The 21,528-nt window shown below is 45.2% G+C and overlaps 1 protein-coding gene across 2 annotated transcripts in view; it reads right to left on the reverse strand.

Moving 5' to 3' along the window:
- SLC35F4 (solute carrier family 35 member F4) overlaps positions 1 to 7,855 on the reverse strand; it is a 123,953-nt gene extending 116,098 nt beyond the window's left edge. Inside the window, exon 1 of one of the 2 annotated variants that reach the window (XM_026056201.1) lies at positions 7,738 to 7,855. In XM_026056201.1, the coding sequence (XP_025911986.1) occupies positions 7,738 to 7,840 (103 nt within the window). In that variant the 5' untranslated portion in view covers positions 7,841 to 7,855. The remainder of the gene's footprint in view (positions 1 to 7,737) is intronic. The other variant, XM_026056198.1, reaches the window with a different exon arrangement.
- Between the last annotated feature and the right edge of the window lie 13,673 nt (positions 7,856 to 21,528).

A 21,528-nucleotide genomic window follows, 5' to 3' on the forward strand; every position in this document is an offset into this window, starting at 1 on the left:
CACACCAAAAATCAGTTCCCCAAAGGAAACTATTTTTTAATGAGGTGCACAGCATCTGCGACTACCCCATTAATAATAAAGGTGTGGGCTAGCCCTCATCAAAATGTTCCCCAGAAGACAGCCTCTGCAGGAAGAGAGACAGCTATGCTATATCTTGCTTCAGCAGGCAATTGCTCAAGCAATACTACTTCAGTGCCATAAGCAGCCACTTCTCAGTCATGAATTTAGTCACAACACGAGCACGAAGTGCACGAAACGGGAAGGAATAAAACTGCAGAAGGACTCAGGTTAGCCTCATGCTGCAGTTTCCTTCTGGATGGAGAGGACTTGTCACTGCCAGGCCTGTAACTGGTCTAGCAGTGGGTTTGGTGGAACAGTTTTGGCGGAGCCATACTTGCTCATGAACTGCACGTTCGGTGCTTGCCCCCTCCCCTGCCACCTCACCACCAAAAAGTATAATTGGAAACTTAAAGGAGACAGAACAGGCATAGGACCTCTTCTTGCACCAGATAAAACAGAGAGAGGACAGCTTTGCGACAGCCAGAAACAACAGGGAAACAACACTTTCCAACCTAGACCTGGCTCCTGCTCCCTTGCCTCAGCTCCTAATGAAACCAAGGTAGGAAGAAATTGGCTTCTGCTTGACGCCACAAAAGGACAGCAGAGACACCTTCCCCACCATGGCACTGTGCTACGCCTGACGCAGGCCAGCCCAAGCGAGCGCAGGAAAGGGCAAGTCCATTTTAGCAACACTATTTGCAAGTGAAGTCTAGGAAGAATCAACATGTTTAAAGTAATAACAGAAAAGTCTTCTTTGGCTGGCAGATATATTGAGAGCCCGTGACTTGAACACATACTGCATGCCTTTGAATAAATTCACTGTTGCCACTCAAAGTCTCTGGGACGCTTGCTTACAGCCCTGTCATCACTGGCCAAGCCATACCCTGCGTATTAGCTAGGCATAACATTGCAGATTTCTCCTTCATGCAGTGAAATTCGCAATTCTGCAGAGGACCAGCCTAAAACATATGCCACTAGGGAGGCCCATTTCACTCTACTGCAAGGAAAAAAAAAATTTTTTTACTCTTTCTTTTCACTCTTTCTAAGCAGAGCTGGTCCACTGACTTTTGGTGAATAATTTATCCAGCCAGTTAAGCTCTTCCCTTTTTCTTCCTCCTAACCTATTTGCACATTTGCCACAAAGCCGGTGATTTTTTTGCAGGTATTTTCATTATTCATTATTGCAATGATCCAGCGGCAGGTCTGCGTGAAGAAATTTCTGCCACCGGTTGTTCAACAAACAGCAAACTGCGAATTCACTTTCATGGGTGAACRGGCCTGCAGGTAGCTGAGCTAAAGCCCATCAATTTCCAAGCGCGCAGGAGAAGAAACGATCACTGGCGCAAACTTTCAAAAACAGCTAATAAAAACAAGAGTGTAAGCATGGGAGAGACAAAAGCTTGCTCTGAATTATTTTGGCACTTTGGAGTATTATTTTACAGCGTTTAACCACGACCAAAGCTGGGGAAGGCAACGTGAGGGATAGCGCTAGAAAGACAGCCAAACTAAGGGATGCATTTTCCGTGCATTCAAAAGAGCTCCCGGAGGTCGTCACGTACCCAGGTCATTTCTTATAATGCAGCAGCAACTCTCTTGGGAAAAACAGGGAAAGAACAAGGCACGCAGCTCCATACTGCCACAACGACGTGAAGTTTGGTGAGCTTAAAGCCACCTCAGGCGAACGGATGCGAGCGAGGTGAAGCGTCAGGTTGCCGGATAGCTTGGGCCACCCACAAGCGCGGAGCACGGCCCAGCCACCCCCCGCCCAAAGGCCGGGCAGCGAGGAAGCCTTTCCGCGGGAATGGCCCGCACGGACGAGCACGGAAGGGCAGAGGAACTGAAGAGCAGGTAGAGAACATGCAGCGAAAGCCATCAAGTAATTGAAAGCACCTCTAGCCAACCTTAGCACGCAGCCAGGTTCGGTGGAAGAGCTGCTGGGCAGTCGCTGGTGGAGGAAGAGCGCTCTCCATCAAACATTACATCTCTGGCAAATTAACATCCCCCACCCTCCTTAGTGTCTCTGTTTCCTCTGCCAAATAGGAGCAATTCTTTCTCAAAATCTTGGCAAATTTATTTATGAGGCAAGTTTAAAGCTTGGGAAATAATTCTTATTTAGATACATAAGATTGGGAGAGACTTTTTTTGGCCATTAATTCCAGYCTTCTGCTAATTTCCAGCCTTAATTTATTCATGGCCTGTTCATACCCATTTGTCCGTGTGCCAACACGCTGCTTCAATTTAAATAACTATTCTTTCCTAGCATTGCCCTGTTCATCCTCCCAAGATGTATCTGCAGCAGCAAAGTCTCCATCTTGGCTAGCCTAAACAAGCCAAGCTCTGTCAGTCCCCTCTTGCAAGGYTAAGCTCCCCATTGCCACGGTCACCACAGTGTCCTTCCTGCATCTATTCCCAATTTAAATTCATCTTCCTTGCACACAGTTGCTCAAAATTGCACCTATATACCAAGGTAAGCAGCAGACTGAGAGTGGCTGTAGCAACAGGGGCAGTCTTGGGTCACAAAGTTTAGGTTCAATAGACCACAGAGCTTTGACAACTCCCCAGACAGGGAACCAAACAGATACATGAAGCCCAGTTCTTGAAGATATTCAGGCACCTCATTTTCATGCCTCAGCTCCCCAGGGATTTGGGCCAAAGCAACTGGCTCAGTCACAGAGACAAAATCAAAATGCAGTTCATGAGCAGCTCCTGCAACTGGTATAGCTGAAGTAGCCCTGAGACCTCTAACTTACACAGAAGCCAAATGAGGCACCACCACGTCCCTCCCAGACCCTTCACCAAACACGAATCAGTGAGATCTGCCTCATCCACCAAGAATTTCAAGGTACCGTTCCTCGAGTGCCGCTTTCGCTGCCTCTCCTATTGCGTGCACTCTGCATGGAGAGATCACGGGCTATGCAAACTGCTGGAAAAGCAGCAGGCTGTCTCCGGCAAACAGACAGACTTTGCTCCTCTCGCTGGAAGTGACAAGCCACCGGGAGGGCACAGCATTCGGTAAATACTGAGATGATCTTGGTTTGCCATGTGATTCGTACTGCAGCAGAGCTGCTGGCACAGCTGCTACAATAACCAGAAGAAAATTCCCTCCAACGTTTTGGAATTGGTTTTCCCCTGCACAACCTTTACGCTTTCAGGAGAGCAGGAGATTGGAACTGTCAAGCTTCTGATGCTGGTTCAGCATGTGTAATCCCACTCTTATTAAGCAAAGTAATTAAGCAGGAACTTAACTTTAAACACATCGTCAAAGCCCAGTGGCTTAGTGCAAGTTCAGACTTAAGCAGATGCTTAAGTTCATTGCTGACTTGAGGCTTAACTTGTCAAATAAAACCACAAAACCTTGCTCAAGCTATTCTAGTGAGGTAAGAAAACACAAGACTTGTTCTACGGCATTTGTGCTAATGTAAGGACAGGTTCAGCATTTCTTCCCAGCTGCCAAGCACTGCTATAACGGCTCTCCAGCACCCTGGGAGACGCATCTCATCATACAGCTGCACCAGAGAGGGGTGGCTACCCAGCATTACGCTAGGAGCCCAGGAACACAGTCGACAGTCCCGTCATTGCATACGCGCACAAGCCACCATCCTCTGCTTCTAGGAGCTTACACAACTCCAGGGTTTCAAGGCAGGTCTGAAGGGAGAGGAGCAGGAGAGCTTGAAGCAGCATGGGAAAATACACAGAGGGGTYGGTTTCAGAGTCTAACAAACCCCCCAGACCTAAATGAGAGAAACCAGGAGGGTGGAAATAAGCTTTGCATAGGAAGACAACCCGTCCAAAAATGAAGAAACAGAAGGTGATGACCTGTATGATGAGTTAGGAGAACAACTGCAGCCACAGCATTTCAGTAGGGCTATTCTGTGCTTGTCTGGACCAGAGAAAAGGGTGTTGCAGAAAAGCAAGTCTGTGATGGCAAGAGCCAGGACAAGACATAACTTTGTTGATGGTGAAAAGAGCTACAAAGACTTTCCAGACAGAAACTGCTTGACTTGGGTGTAGACTTGGCAAAGCTGATGGAGATTAGAKATAAGAAACTTTGGCTAGAGCAGTTTTAATTCAGTGGAAGGCACAGAAAGGGTGTTAAGACATACTTGAAGGAGAGAAACTTAGTGCTATGAAAGTAAAAAAGCTTTCAATATTGAGATGAAAGACAGATGGGGTGGTAGTTGGACTGAGTCAAAGAAGAAAAAAAAAAAMCACACACATACTCTTAAGATTGGAAACACTAAAATATGATTGTACTACCAGCRAAAAGCAAAAGAAGAATGAGAAGTAATGGCAAAGATTAGGAGAGGGAATATGGTTTCCCAGAGTTTGTGTGGACAGGAAAGTTGGATCGGATCAAATGAAAATGCACACATTGAAACATGAAGCCAAGGAGTCACAAACATGGAAGCACCATCAGCAACCCCAGATCCAAGACTAGAGCCTCTGCTCTACGCCAGCAGAAAACTGACACTTACACTCAGACAAATTATGAAGCAACTTGGAGGAAATTCGCTTGAAGAGAGACACAGGCCCTCCTCCTTCGCATGCAAGCCAGAGAGCTCATACATACTCTGTACATTTTAAATGCAGGAATTAAGGGATCAAGCTATACATGCAAAGTCACAAGATGACTGGAATCAGGAAGGGCCCTCTCCATCTCAGGAGCAGGTGGGGAAAAAAAAAAAACAAAACTAAAACATCTTGTCTTGCTCCAGTTCCTGTGTCTTATTATGCAGGATATGTTTCCTGMAAGATATATGGATGCAAATACAAAATCAAAATGCATGTCTCTGTCTAATCAAATGGCTCATACAGAAATAAAGAAGCTATTTTCCATGTCTATGACTCAAAATTAACAAAAGAATCAACATATGCACACTCCCAAGTCTGAAGTAGGTTAGTACGCACCACTAGAGAAGATGGAGTAACAGTCTCTAGAAAATACTGCAGTCATGTGTAATAACAGCTCTGTACACTACGGACCTTGACATTAGATTTCATGACCATTTAATCCTTAGCCTTCACACACTTACACAACTCCTGTTGAACCAGAAAATACATGCTGATCTACTAAGGCAGGGATGTAAATCACCAGCACAATGCACAGACCCTCAGGCTCTTTTTGTCATTTCCCAGGTCCCCAGAGGGCAAGCTGAGGGTCRGAGCAGCAGCAGCCACCGACTCCCAGCCTCCACCTTTCCTCAGAAAGGGAAATATTCTCCCTGTCCCCAGCTGGGGACAAGGTGGAGCCTCAAAGAAGGCGGTGACCATCAGCAGACTGTCGTGCAGTGCCCGGCCAGCTCCCTGATCAGGTCTGAGGGACACCCAGGGAGCAGAAGAGAAGTAGAGAGCACAAGCCATCCTGGGGACAACAGCTCACCGGCAACTGCCCTTTTCCCCAGGCACCCTTCAGTCCCAGGCAGGGAGCAAGGCGACAGTGCAAGCAGACTGACTGCACAAGGAGATTGATTGCACACGCTATAGGATTGGGCACGTAGCAGGGCAACGGCTCTTCCACCACTGGGAGAGGGTAGGCACTGAGATACCAAGTACATTAATAAGTTGAATAAACTTCCCACCTTGAGCGTTTACACTGCTGTACAGAACAACTAGCCGAGAGAATAATTGTCAAAAGCACTTGGAAGTAACTCCACTCGAAAGCTGTACTTCAGCCTAGGCAAAGGAACACAGTAAGGTCTCCAAGCCAAGATCTGCAGCAGTGACCGGCTACTCTCACTGCTTCAGTGCCAAGAAGCTCTACGTTCGAGACACCTGAAGGACGCCTGGTTTTTCCCCAGGTAGAGTAGATCAGCTTCTCCTTGAAAGTCATACCATACCACATTAAGACACTTTAAACGCCCCCAAAACACAGCAATGAGAATAAGTTAGTCACTTCCGATACTGCCAGCTGCAAGCTCTCCAAAATATACGATGACAGTTCCAAAAATCATCAGACTGCTTTAACAAGTGTTCATAGTTTAAAAGCGGTGCATGCTTTTCATTTACCTAACAACATTGGAGAATGAGGATACCTCTGGGTTATGCAATTCTAGTTTTTCCCTCTTTGAGCATAATGACCACAACATTTACTTTTTTTTTTAAATCAACAAAACCCGAGATACTAATCTCTTTTTTTTTTTTTCCTCAGCACCCAGTCTTTAGCAAAGGTACAAAAGGCTAACAGATTAGCAATAAAACTGCAAGAGTCAGCACTTCTGAACACCTTGGCCTCTCCGGGCATGCTTTATCTAATTTCCAGCAGATGCAGTTTGTAGCATCTGTAGAACCTGGTCCTGGGCTACAAGCAGTAAGAGCAGCTTTTCTGCGTCTGGGCAGTCCTCTCCGATGCACCTGTGCAGAGCCGGTTGCAGCACCAACACTACTGAATTCAGGACTGCATTTTCATAGAGTGGGAGTCTTGCTGCAGGCTGGAGAATTGCATTCTGCCACCAAAGCAAACTTGCGACAAACTATTATGCCTATATCCTCATCTCAGGTGAATCTCCCCGGGGCTGTTAAAGAATTAGACACAGCATTAGGTCCCACCTAGCTCAAGAGGCTTCAATAATCCCTGGATTTTCATACATCCATTCCTCCAGATTGCTCTCAGCTTCCTCCTAACTCCTCTTCTGCCTAGACACAAATCGACTGACCTCACCGAACGCTCGTAACACCTGCCGTGCTGTTAGCACCACRAATAACAGCTGAGTAAAGCCACCCTGCTTGGCTGTCTGCTTTTCAGCTGACCGCCACACCGAGGATTTTTTCTCTTTTTTAAATGGTTTCAATGCATGGCTTTCCTCCCTTTCATAGGAAGCCTGCAAACAGATTTACCAGATATTGGCGGTTTGTTAGTTGTGTCTCAGTTAACTCTTGCATTAAAGCTGGAGAGTGGCACGGTCTGTGAAGCAGTTCACCCCCCTCAATTCCTCGGAGAGTTTAAACATGCAGAGGAAAATCTGCTCCTTAGTGCTTCGCTCCCCTAAGTTTTTTTGCCTTTCCAGTACAGTTGCCTCCACCTCCCCTTTGCTTTTTAAACTGTGGCGCTTTGCAGCTTTTGCAAACTGCAAAATTGCCATAAGAGCATAATGCATCCACGTCCTCGGCGTTGGAAATGAATCATTTCTTTCATTAGACTAACTTGCGTTGTTAAATAGCCGCCCCGAGTACCGGGACATCTACGATTTCACAGGCGCCTGCTAAGGTTTTTCCCAGCTGCCAGAAACCTGCTGTTTCTAATTAAAAACTTCAAAAGCAAAAAAAAAAAAAAGAAAAAAAAACAAAAACCGTGAGTTTCTGCAAGGACCAAGTGCTTTAATTTCAGCTGCTTCTTTAAATAAATAAATAAATAAAACAAGTCTCCTACTAAATGGCACAGAGAAAAAAAAATTCTCAGTAATTCGCTACATTTCTAGAAAAAAAAAAAAAGGAATCTAATTAGTTTCGCGAGGAAGATGGATAATCCGAGAGTTTTACGCTAAAGCAGCGCGGAAACTTTCCGCGGGCGGCGCAAACCCCGCTCCCCCCCCCTCCCCCGAGCCCCGCGCGCGAAAGTTGCGCGGCGAAGCGGCCGGGCCCCCGCGCGGGCGACGCCCCCCGCCCGGCTCCGCGGCGCCCTTCCCGCCTCGAGCCGCGCAGCCCCCCGGCGCGGCCGGCGGAGGTGGGGGGGCGCCTTACTTTTCTGGCTGGAGTAGCCCGGGTAATATCCATAGTAGCCCGTGATGCGCAAGATCCTGTCCTCGATGGTGGCCACGCCGTTGGGTGCTGCCTTCCCATCCATAGAGGGCGGGAGCCGCGCGCGGGGCGGCCGTGCGGGACGCCGAGCCGAGCTGAGCCGAGCTGAGCCGAGCCGGCAGGAGGAGGAGGAGGAGGGGGGGGGGAGTGGGAGGAGGAAGGCGGAGCGGGCACGGCCGCCGCCGCAGCTTGTGGTGCCGCCGGGGCGCTCGCTCTGACTCGCCGCCTGGTGCAGGACGGGCTCCGCAGCGCGGCGGCGGCGGCCTCGCCGGCCCCTTTCCCCCCCCCCCCTTCCCGCCGGGCCGGGGAGGGCGGCGGTGGCGCAGCCGTTGTGGAAAGGCCGGGCAGAGGTCGCGACGGGGGGCCGGGGGCAGAGCGGGGCAGTTGGTGGCCTTCTGGGCCTCACCCGAGAGGGGAAGGGGGTCCCTGGGGCGCCCCCCGCCCTGAGGCGCTGCCTCCCGGGGTCTCCCCGCGGGGCGAGGGGCAGCTTTGGCCTGTGGGGAAGAAGCCCTGGTGCCGCCCTGTTCCCGTCTCCCCAAGGCGCTCCCAGGAGCTGGCTGGAGACACTCGCGTCCCTCGGTGTGGGACCAGGAGTCCGGGGCAGGCCTGACATTTCTGCAACATCACCCCCATCTCTGCCTGCGGTTGTCCTCTGCGGGCTTCGCCCTGGAGCTGGGAAGGACCTTGAAAAGAAAAGGCCTGCAGGTCTTGGGGAGCACGGGCCTCCTCGGGGGGCTGTTGTGTGGGCAGTCGCGGGGGGTCACCCTGGTTTTCAAGACAGTCGGCCCTTCCCAAGTGTTAGTATCTCTGGGCTTAACACCGGCGCGACGGACAACCTGAAGTGGTACCTGCAAACCAGGAAAGCACCGTGTCCACAGAGTTCTCAGTCTTTCCTTACGCTCGCTGATTTTTCTTGCTCAAGGTTAAGTGTGAGTCGGTTTCGATCAAGTGCTGGGGTGTTGTGGTAAAAGTGGTATGAGTTATGCATGGCGAAAGCAGGGCTAAGGGACACGCACGTGCTCCTAGCACGAGCCCAGATCATCGGATCTGTTCCCTGAAGGCTTCTACACAGATGTCAAAAAGAGAACGGAGACCAAATTTGACCTCCAAGGACGCTGAGTGGAAGGACAGTTTCTACACCATTTGTTGTACATGTCTTTCCAGAGAGGCCTGCAACTATTTCCGTGTGTTATTCGGAGGTACGCCACACCAGAGCAGGAGAGCGGGTATCGCCCTCTGTCCACTAACAGCAGGAGGTCACATAGGCAGGTCGTATACCTGATGTGCTGTAGCTAAGGTTTGTCCACAGGAGATCTTCACAATCTTTGCTTGCATTTGAAAAAAGAAATGAAAAATTCACCGTTTGGCTTTGCGACTCATTCCAAAGGTTAATTCTCTCACTTGTAAAAATTAGGCTTTGAATTATTTGACTTTTTTAGCTACTGCTCCTTGTTGTGCCACTCTCCGCAAGACTGAAAAGACCATTAGTAACCAGCCTTTTTTTCCTCCAACACATATCTAGTAATCAACTCACTTTCTCCAGCCTTTCCATTATTTTGTGTCTCTTTTGTGTACCGTCTCTTCACCATATTCCTTTTCTGTCCAGCCATTTCCATTAACTGGTGTATGGGGAACCTGGTCAAGCCATTTCATATCTATTGCTTCCCCTTTTGTTCACATTAATTCTTTTCCCTTCCTTGCCTGGCCAAATAAGCTGAACAGCCTTTTATGAGCACAAACAAATAAAAGATGTATTAAAAATAGCCATTGCATAGGGAGTCATTATTTGGTTAATGTTCATACAGTGCTTTGAAGACCAACGTTTTCATGTGTAGGAATGCAGACATAATAAATGCACTTAAGATACTAAATACTCTTTTGAACTTGATTACTTGTCCCCTGCTGCACTGCTAGGTTATATTAAGGGTAATTACAAATCAATGATAAATCAACCACTTATCACTCAGGAATTTAAGACATAGCCAATTTCCCAGTTCCTTCGCTCCTTTTTAGGTTGATGTTTGTCCAACAAAAGCATAGACTCCCGCATGACAAATTTAAGCCTACTGACAACAGGCTTATTCCTTTCATTTCTCATTTGTAGATTGTCATATGTAGCCCACACCCGTCCAGGATTTCACAGACCGTGGGACAGAAACAGCTGAGAGCTAGACAATGTATTAATTAGCCTTGAAAGGTGCTGAATCAATACGAGCTGGTGAAGCTCTAACCCCTTCTGCAAGATTAAAATTCTCTGTCCTAGTTAGGAAAGCACAATTCGAGCAAAAATCACTTGCCTAGTGTGTTGTGTAGAACCTCTGAATAAACCACAAGTTCCCCCCTTCCCTATTTCATCTCCAGTGGGAGTTGGTGTTATGAGAACATTACCAGCATTGATCTCAGCTTCAAAGTCAAATTTCAGGACTTAAAAGTACTACTTTGCTGAGAAGGAAAAAAATGATTGGTTCATTTGAAGGTTAAACTAATATGCCCAGAAACAACTGAGCTTCAGATAGTTTCCAAACACCTTAGTTTTGGCTTAATATTTCATCTCCTCTCTTCTTTTTATCCGTAGTCTTTCAAGGACATGCTGTGCATGTTTAAACATCACTAGATAATATAAGCAAAGCCATTCTTGAAATTGCTCCTGACTATGGTTCCTTTCCAACATCACTGTATGCAATAGATACACAGTGGTACCCTCTGTCTCTTTGAAAGCTTATAATGAATTACAGCTTCATATTGTTTCTGAATTCTTACTATGCTGACAATTTTTTTAAGAAAATCAAGCAGATTGCTTTTGCTGCAATTAGGCTTTTTGAAAGTTATGGTGAGAGGAATGCTGTGAAAGCCTAGCTGAATAAGATGTATGAATGAACTACCATTTATTATTAAGAAACAGGCACTTACATGATCAGGGGCACATGGGGACTTACTTGTTTCATCTTTTCAAGTTAACAGGCCCATCAAAGTTGCTAGCTGCATAAATATACTGAAGTGATTTTGTGGAGATTTGTATTTTCACCACTCCATGACTAAAAACCAAGAGTTGATCCAGAAAAGAACTTAAAAACAGAAGTTTAACTTCAAGCTTATTTTCCACACAGGTTGAATTATCCACAGCCTGTGAAATGGAAATCTTTCTCTAGAGAAAGAGTCTTTATCGTTAATGGCCACAGAATTTGAATAGTCTTTCAAAAAACATATTAAACTCCAGGCCATATGTTTGCAAAAATAACCTCTCAAGTGAGAGCACAATGTAATGTCTCCTGATCATGTTGCTGATTCTGCAGACAGACAGTCCCAGTGTCTTTTTTGCTGCTCACAGCTTTCCCAGACAGCCTCAGATAGAAAGGAACAAGAGTCTCGCTGTATTACACAGCTGCTTTTCAAATCCCACCGGATGGTACTAGAACTGTAAAGAAGCACAAAACAATGAGCATCCTCACATGTGTAGCGTTTGAAGAAGCAGGCCTCCTTTCCTTATCTGCCTGTTTCCTGACCACACAGGCTCTGCTTCTTTCTCCAGTCCGTGAGACAAGAAGCATCGTTTCCTCCATTTCGGATCTTTGTTTACGTTGCAAGAACCCTAAAGACCTGACCGTGATCAAAGCTCAACGAGGTCCCATTGGGCAAATGGCCCAAAGAGTTTACAGAAAGGCAAGGGACAAGAGGGGCAGCAAAYATATGAAAGGTTGAAGTGACTGCCTGAGATCATAAAGCAGATAAACAGCAAGCTTTGAGGATTAAAACCCAGTTCTCCTGTTTTCCAAGCCATTTTCCATTCTTTTCCTTCACTACTTTTCACCTCTCCATGAACATACGCCATCCGCCTGAGGTAACCGAAAGGGGTGATTTCTATCCATGCACACAGATGTTACTCCTGATCCTGCTGTCTCATGTGTTTCAGGAGCTTCTGACCTAACTCTTTATCRTTACCAGACTACAAAAAAACAGGGAGCTTTTGTTTGTCAGTGACTGCTACTTTCTGAATGCAGCTTAACTACAAACCTGTGRATATGTGAAAAAAAAGAAAAAATCATGACAGAGCGAGGAGTGTTTAAAGCAAAATGACTTTTTAAAATGAAAACTTAGTACAAGTCAATAGTTCTAAATTAAGCTTTCTCATTCCAACCTTCTCTTGGTTTTGTGTCACTTTAAATTAGACTGCAACTTAACAAGAACTTTTAAAAATTGTGGCAAATAGGAGTATTATCCATATCGCTTGGATAAAATTATTTTGCATGGTGTAGACCCAATTCTCCTCACTCAAGAGTCCATGAAGTTGTGAAGGTGTAAAACCAGCATAAATGTGAAGAAACTGGACCCGTAGATAGGAAAAGAAAATCTGTAGCATTTAAAGGTTCTTTAATTGTCCTATTAAGTAGTAGCCGTGAAAGTTGCCAGAGCAGTTCGATTCTTTCTCACTGTCACACACACAAGAGATGAAGAACGAACTAATCTCTCCATTGATATCAAGGACAAAAAGGACTCATTGACAATATCACGAAGATGCTTGAAACTGTCAGCTTGCTTTTAAGAGCTTTTCCCCTCTGTTTGAAAACTGGGGAGATTCCAGCTTGGAACAAAATTTGAAGTCAAGTTCCAAGATCTTTCAGAGCATCACCAAATATTAAAAGGTTTCGGTTTGCCATAAACTAAGCAAGTTTTTTAATGCCAGTTGATTTCATTGAAAGGAGGCACAACAAGAAAAATAAACTCTTTGTGGAATTAAGACACAAAGATGATATTAAGGATGGAAGAGAAGGCTGCCAGAAAAAAGAAAAAAAAACAGAAGGAAAAGTTGAAGAAGAAGAAAGAGAAATGGGGATGAGGAGGCAAGAAAAGAATAGAAAGAAACAGAAATTTTGAAAAAGGAAGAGGTCAGAAAGAGAGATGTCTCCATGCAGACACTGGAACAGGACATGCTGGGGAACAATTATCACCAAAGGTGACCGAAAGCCTGCAAAGCATTGTCCTGTTTAGCCTGCTTTGTTCTGTAACTGCGTGAGTTATTTTACACGCAGACCACTGACCCTTTTTCAATTCTTGACAGCCAAGGCACAACTCAGATTGCAGAGAAAGGATGGTTTGAAGTTCTTTCAGGTGTAGGGTCACTGTAAGCAGCACAGAGCAGCCCTAATTTATGCCAGCTGCAAACACTCAGATTGTCTTGCAAGAACTCGTGTAGCTGTGACTTAAATAATGGACGGCCCGGATACCATAGTATAGTGCGCTGCTGGTAAGGGCTGCAGGAAAGAGGATTACCTTTCCCTAAAGGGGCAGCTCTTTCCTATTTGTGAGTCCATGCGTGAGCTGGAAATTAGCACTGAGCATAAGCATGCTAGATCAGAGCTTGTGGGTCATCATGGCCAGCCTTCTGCAATTTCAGACWATGGTGTAATAGATACACCAGAAGACTCCTCAGCATATCTATGCCATATGCATGCCACAGGCCACAGAAAACTTCCTATTGCTGTAAAACCCTCCAGTTAAAGGTCACAAGTCACCACTACCAAGGGCAAAAAGGGAGAGCAAGAGAAATCAAGGGTACTGCTAAAGCCCCAAGTTTCTGCAGTCCATCCTGCAGAAAGCAGAAGAAATAATATACCAAACTCTATGCTAGAAAAGACAGCAACAAAAATTGATCCTGGTCTCTGACAATCTGAGCTAGAAAGAAATGCCTTCCCGATCCCAAACTTGGCTGTGGCTTTCACTCCTGGGAAGGGTGCAGCTTTCATCCAGCCCTTAGAGATCACCAGCACTCCCTGAGCCTGCAGCAGGACACAGGGCAAGCGGAGATGGTACGAGGGCTGAATACTGGGCCCATTCTGTGGCCAGCATCTGAAGTAGCTAATGCACATTTTTTTTCTCAGTGTGCATCTGCAGTACAGACAGCAGTGCAGCTTTAAACTGTCCCCATGCTGCAAAGCACTTTGCGTGAATCTACGCATGCTCTGATCCACTTAGGGCACAATGAGACAGAACGGTAGCATTATTAGCATTTGCCCCCAAGATGTATGAAAACGCAGGCTCCCAGCTCTGTACATTTTTTTCTATCTAAAGCTAGCAAGAAAGGAGCTTTCAGGGCATTTATTTTTATTTCCAAATAGCTAAGGGAGGTAGTTACTCCACGGAGCCCATGCTCTCAATTATTTCCTGGAAGCATTTGTTTAGCAGTAGCGCTGCCAATTTATTGATGTGTGTTTCAGAAGGAGGGGAAACAGGCAAGAGCGTCTGTCCAAATTGCAACTTATTGTTGCAGGTATTTTTTCCCCAAAGGTCTTTCAAGTCACCTCTGCTCATTCTCAGTGATGAAGAAGAATAGTGGTTACCAAACTCCATGCAAATGCAAATAGCATATAGATATCGTGTTCTACAAGACAGGTGATGGGCTGAGTTGCCAAGAAAGGAGCCGATTTTGCAAAGTACTGGTCATGTTTTTTGTCTTCCTTCCTTGATGGCTATAGAGTTAGGCTGATTTACATCAGCTGATGGACTGGTTTATACTCATTGCTATACTTTTTCAATTCCCACTGGCTTTAGCAGGAACTGAGAATAGTCAGTGCCTCTCATGAATGTCCAGAACTAGGTTTTTTGTTCTCAATAGAACTGTGAATATTTAGACCAGGAGAGGATCTTTACTGGAAGCAGTGAGAACTGGAATGGAGAGACCAGCTTGACTTTCAGATTTGAGACCGACTCTGCAGTGGTATGGATTGGTAAAGGAAATGGTTATCTGTAAAGACAATGAGGTACTTTTTGGAAAAAATCTATGATGATGTTTCCAAAGAGCCACTTTTCTGCTACTACCTGCCCTTCCCATTAAAACCAGGACTTGATCCGTGAACAATTTTAAGCATATGGGAGGCTTGAAGGAATTTGGGTGATTCAGAAATCACAGAGTTTTTGTACTTGGAAAAGAGCTGTGAAGAGGCTCACACTGATTTGTAGAGGACCTGGTAAGATTTGCTGCACTTCTCCTTTTCCCTGGAATTGGTGGTTAGTGTCACTGGAAAGTGAACACATTCACATGGAAGTGAATGGAACATGCCAGTGACACATGGAACTGCCTGGCAAGTGAGATGATATTGAGCTTATGATTCAATGTCAGAAATCTGCAATATTCAACAGTTTTACAAATCAGCTTTCTTCCAGATGATAAAGTCCTGGCTCTTTCTATACATCTACACCTATGAAGTTTCCCAGATGGTGTTTTGAAGAGATAAGAGAGTTCGTGAAAAGCAACCTAAAAATCTCTACTACCTCCTGGTGGCAGAGTTTTGCTCTCTGTASACACAGGAAAAATTCTGATCAAATGAGACCTGATCATTTTACATCACTGTAAAGATTTGGTGGCTTCAGAACAGCACTGTAACTCCTAAAAACTCCCAGAGTTACACAGTGTTTTACATAAGCAGCAACTGCCCAGTCTATCCCCAGCTCTTCCTCCCTTCCCACACTTCTCCCTGCTTGTGTGAAATTAATTCCTTTAAACTGCTCCTAAGTCTGGCCCGTTAAGCCAAAAAGAAAGATCTCCTCTACCTCTTTCCTTTTGACGTACCCTGTGTTGTTGGGGAAAGTGATCTCCTCTCCAGACTCACTCCCAAAGGCATGGAGATAAGCAAGCAAAGTGACCTAGCCCTCGTAATAAAGTAAGTAAGTACTTCACAAGGGCTGCAGAAAAAAAGAGCTTGGGAGCCTGCACTCTGTGCTCAAATGGATATGGTGATGCCCTGTTTCTATGGGTAGGAGGACCTGGGAGACCAATTAGACAACTTGAGGGTGGAAAAAAAAGGTACTTTTCTGGTAATTAAGTAGCAGTCATCTGGGAGAAAACAGGTACCATCAGAACTGAGGGCTTTTATCTCCCTCCCAGACAATTTTCAGTCCTGTCCCCTGGGCTTCACAGGTCCTTTAGCTCAACAACCTGTAGAAGGACACATCTTTAGCCCCTTTTGATGGCTTAGACCGTACCTGGCGCCCAAAGAAAGGAGTTGCTTTCCTGAACATCCCCTCTTAGGAATGAGCAGTTGGGATGACATAGCTGCACATGCCCTAGGACTCTGCAGCCACAGCTCTCAGAGAAGAGCTTGCAGCTATTCCTGAAGAACCCATGCATGCCCACTCTCCCATCATGCAGATGGCCACTATCACTCCAAAAGGCATAGTCTCTTTCTTAACAAAGTAAGCTCAATGCAGTGACCTAAGCATCATCATCTGGTGTCATTTGAGATGCCCTGGGATGTCTGAGGAACCTGTGGAGAGCTGGTAGGTATGACAGAGGATCTGAGGAGACTGCACCTTTCTGGGCTGGCAGCTAGAGACCATGCAGGGTATCATAGCACATCCCAAATGCCTCTAGAGGCCTGTGTGAATCAAGCCCTCAGTGTCACCATCACATAACTGGTCTCTGTCCAACTCAATTTGGAAAAAAGTCATCCTGCTGCTTCTAAAGGCAGGGATATTTCATCCTGAGTCATGTATATGTCCAGAAGGCCCCAGAGCAAGGTGTTGCAATCTCCCAAGCCTGACAGATTTGCTGATTGCATCCATTATCTGAATTGGACCTCAGAGGGTGTGAGGCAACACAACTCCACAGAGGCCAACAGCAAGCACTCAGATTAGCTGAGTAAGTGTGTGTGTGCATGTGTCTGTGTATGTCCCCCTTGAAAACATGCTGACCAGTCAGAAAGATAAATTATGTGGAGAAAGCAGGGAGTCCCTGACTTTCACCACACCATCAGCTGAGCCCCGCTAGCCTCAGGGGGCTGCATACATCACCCTGTGGAGGGGTACAACTGCAAGCTGATCATTTTTGCTTTGAGGAATGAGGTTTTTATGGTGTGAACTGTCTATGAGGGTAAGGCTGATTTTTTTCCTTTGCTTTCCATCTGTTTACCATGCTGGGCTAAGTCAAGCAGATTACAATTAGTCTTCACTGCCCAGCCTCAGCACACTGACTTTGTCATATTGCCAAGCAAAGTTGACATCCCGACCCCTTTCCAGAAGGACCTCATAAATTCAGATTCCCTGGCATTCCTCCAGTYGGGTTGGTCATGTTTTGCACCTTTATTGCAAGCCAGATCTGGCTGAGCTCCAGGCACCCGCCTCTCCAGGCTCAGCCCTGCCAGGTTTGCAGTCCAGCTCTGTGACTTCTCTTCTGCCCCATGAGCTGATGTGGAGGACTTGTGATCTGCTGATAATGCTACACGTGTAGCCCCAGCAGCAGCGCTGCATTACACCCAAAAAGGCTGCCAAAGAAGCCCAACCACCTTCCCCCAGTATATGACCAGCTCAGCTAAGCCTCCTTGCCCAAGTCTCACGTCGTGGTGTAGCCGCATTATCCGAGTATTCAGTCATGCTTCTGCCACGTGCCCCAAACTTGGGATCTCTCATGACAGGAGATAAAAAAACTGGAAGGGTCTGTCCAATATCCTACAAATGTTGTGCATTTTTTCCGTAATATTTGCCACAGTGCACATTTTGACAGACATTAATTCTCTACCTTTGCAGCTAATTCATAGCTCTGGGAGAAAACTTACATCAGCTAACACTTTCTCTAAAGGATCACTGGGAGAAGTCTGTTTTTTAACATCTAGCTTCTCTCTGGAAACTCTTTGAATTATATACATATATAAGAAAAAGAAAATTGGTGTCCCGCTCCCTCTGCTGGTGCAATCTTCAGTCATTACTTTGTACCAAAAACAAAACTGTCCAAGTGCTGTTTTCCAACACCTAACCTGGCTCTGCCATTTGGAAATGTATCACTGTGTGCAAAGAGAAAGCTGAGGGGAGACAGAAGATCTCTTTTGCAAACAGTTTCCTAATTAAATTCAGGGCATCCCAGATGGCATTGCATGTTTTACAGCTGGCTTTGAACTTTCTGCTCCTCCTCTTCTATTTTGAGATTTATCTCTGTGTCTGTGGAGAGAGCTCCTGCTACCCAAACTTTTCTGCTGGTATTTTTTCCTGGCTCTATAAGCATTTCAAAATTGACAGGTATCATCATATCTCTTCCTTCAAGATCATCTAACTTGCTGCTTGTTCCTTTTAGTGCTCCAGCCACTAAAGGTAGGATCCCAATTTAAGTGTGTCTCATCCTGCCTTTCTCAGTGATGTTGTGTTTTAGAGCTTTCCAGACTGCTACCAGGCACTGGGCAATGCTTTCAGTCTGATATTCCTATCTATAGCAAGGCCTCTTAGCCAACGTTGGTAGAACGCTACACATCTGCTGAAAATGAAGTAGAAAATGGGGTAGAAAAGGAGGTAGATTGCCTGTTACCAATAAGCACAGGCAGGAATGTGTCTTCCAGTGCCTTGGATAAGTTCTGCCATTACCAATAAATTCAGCAGTGATCTGACTGAGGCGTACATCTGCAGGTATTTCTGTGCCAAAGGAAGTCCCCAGTCCTCAAGAACCCCAGGGATCAGAAAACCATTGAAAGCTGGTCCTGAAAAGGTACCTCAAGAGGTCATGGTGGCCAAGCTCTCCTCCCAGGACAAGATAATCAGCTCTGCCATAATCACTCTATTCCTTAAAGGACTCCCATGATGGAGAGTCCATGCATCCCCGGAGTACCAGAGAATCAGTCCTAGATGCTATATTGTTAAAAAATCCTTTTCTTCCTCCACCTTTATTACAATATTCAATTGTAATGCTAGTTAGCTCAGTTTTATTATGCAAGATACAATCAAATGTGACACACAGGGCCAGACAGAAAAAGGCAACATGGTTCTACTTTTAACAATCCTACATACTGCATCAGCATCATCTAATTATGGTCTTTGATGTCTACATAATCAGGATCTGGGCTGTATAAACAGCAGCACTTGTCAAATATCAACACAGACCAGCATATTCTGCAGCCAAAACAAGCTATTATATTGAAATACCGACCTGGATAACCTTAAAAATATTTGCTGTTGATCAAATAAATTATTACAACTTTCATCAGGAACAAAGCCAGTGGTTAACGTCTTTAGCTAAATAAATTCTTTTCAATTATAGCACTTTTTCCTGTTTTTCAAAGTACTAAAACTTGCCAATGAACAGTGTTCTTAGTGTCTGGTGGTGATTAATTTTCTGCTGCTCCCTCTCACACTGTTTGAGTCTTTATCTTTACGACAACCCAGTATTCTTCTTTACCCCAGAAGAAGAAATGCTTGAATCATATCAAGTGCTGCTCACAACATCAGTGTTCGATGGCAAAAATGGTATTTGATATGGCACTAAGATCTACTTGAAAGAGTGCTACAGAGCACCTGCTCTATAGAGGAAATGCTCTTCTTTTGTGGTAGCCCAGTGATATTTGACAGAAGTCACTCTGCAGGGCAGGAAACCTTCAACTGTAAAGCCAGCACGGTGCTGGGTTTCTGTTTGAAGCGTAACGTGAAGCTGACACATTTGTTAGCATAATCTCTAAAAGAAATAAGCTTGCTAATCCCAGGGCTGTGAGTATTACTCTATTGAAATTTAGAGCAGTAATAACTATTTCCTGGCATTCTGTGTGAAGGATAAGGCCTTCTAGTCATTTTCCTTTGTTTGTAATAAATTACCTCCTTGCTAGCTCTCTGATTACTGTATAAGTCAAAGGTTTCCATTTCAAGGAGATGTCGTGTATCTGAAATTTGTGTTGCTACCTCTCAATTTATTACATTGAGAACAGAGTCCATTAATGTTAAGGTAGTGAATTCAAGCACTGAAAAGTTAGGAAATGCCAGACTGAAGGTTGTAGCAGCAGGGCTGTGCTGAATGTGTTCATGACCTGTTAAAATCATGTTCCATATCCAAACTGGCTGTGAAAAAAACGCTTCTGGCAAGCCCTGGTTCCCCATACTGCTGCCCCACTTCTGAAAGCTGTATTATCTATGTCCAGTTCAGAGGGTGATTCTTCCTTCCTCATCTTCTCTATACCTTGGGCTTGGACTCGGGCTCAGAGCTATCCCCTTTTTTGGTCCTACCACACGCTACCCCTCTCATGCCTCTAAGACATAGGCAGTAAATAACACAACCTCCAAGCTAGGCTTTACTTCGCCCCCTAAATTCAAGTCCATATTTAAAGACATGATTGTACATTATTCTTCCTTCAAGTCTCTTACCAACTGGAGTTGCTGACACAGGGGTGACAGGACACCAACTCACTATTTTTCCATACTCATTATTTTGTGTGAGAGCTGAGCCCCTGTTTTCTGCACAGCACCAAACTTCTGCACTGAACAGAAAATGAATAATTCCCTGTGGGACTTTTCTAGGACACTCATCGCAGGAGAAGCTGGGAGTTTTGCAAACAAAGTGCAAAAGTCACTTTTTTGACTTCATCTTCACAACATGCTGCTAACTTCGAAAGGCCTTGCTGTCCTTATTTTACACACAGGGAAGCAGGTGCGGAGCCAAAGGCCCAAACTGTTAAGAGGATCCACCTGGATTCTGATTTTTCCAGATATTGAACTGTGTTGTAGCATCTAATATGTTCAAAGTACAACTTCCAGTGGCTTCAGTTGTAGACTAGAGCGCTCAAGACATCCACAAAACAGGCCCAACAGGTCTCTGAGTGGACTTCACAAAATAAATCATTGATAATCTTTAACCACATGGGAATAACATGGGGTAAGGAACTTGCCTATGATTCTTCCTCCTAGCTTTGGCTGCCTTGCCGTGGCACACTAGCAATGAAGTGCTGAAAAAGGTTTTGCCTCCTCAGAGCAAATCTCAGTCTCCTTGAAAATAACATAATTGCAGCACACTGGTTAGTGCTTTCCCATCCTGTTCACCTGAGAGAGCATTCGCTCTGTGACAGCATTGCTCAGTGAGATGCGGGAGGGAAACTAGAAGCAAAATGAAATGTTGTAGACAAAGACACATCGGTGTGTTAAAAAAGCATAAATACAAGCTACCACTTTGGAAAGTAGCCTCAAAATGTAACTTATGAGATTACAAAAACATAAAAAAACCCCCAGCTCACTCAGTAATACACAGTTGTTATCACAGCCGAGGGAGCACTCATGGCTTTCAGGTCTTCTCGTTCTTTTTCAGTGTGGGCAATGATTGATRCTGGTTGCGTACAGAGGTCTTGCCAGTTGTGTACCAAAGGTCGAGTCTGTCTCTTCTCCTGCCCCTTCTCYGCTCTGAGCCACCCCATCTCGTTCTGCTCCCTTCTGGCTGGCCTGCTCCGCTTCTCATCTTTCCAGGACACCGACTGCTGTCCCTGTGCTTTTCCAGCATTAAGCCAGAGCAATCAGCTTCTTGCTGACTTGCTTGATCACAAGTTGGGCTCATCGCCTCATACCTGAGAGAATTTCTCTTCCTACAGGCCTTATGTAAGTCAGTTCTAACAAGAATTTGTCAAAAAGCGTGAGAATTCTCACACCTTTCTTATAGTTGTCCAAAATGCATACATCTAGCCTAAACTTTAGGTTCCTTCTGTAATGAAAGAAAAAGATAGTCAAGTTCAGAGGGTGCTTCATTCCATCCTAATCCAAGTGCCTAAGACAGTGACATGACATTTTTCTATATGACTACTATGCTTCATCTTAAAAAGCTTTTCTTCCCTGTTTTTTTGAATGACTGTAGGCTTTTGCTATAAACAATATCCTACAGCAATGAGTTCCATTGATTTAAATGCATGCTGTTTGAAAAAARTTCCCTTTGTTTCCTTAAAATCTCTTGCTTGCTCACTTAATTTGGCGCCCCTTAGTCTCTTCATTATCAGAAACAATGTATAATTGTTCCTT

The sequence above is a fragment of the Apteryx rowi genome, unplaced genomic scaffold (assembly GCF_003343035.1).
Source record: "Apteryx rowi isolate R43461 unplaced genomic scaffold, aptRow1 scaffold_13, whole genome shotgun sequence".
Taxonomy (NCBI): domain Eukaryota; kingdom Metazoa; phylum Chordata; class Aves; order Apterygiformes; family Apterygidae; genus Apteryx; species Apteryx rowi.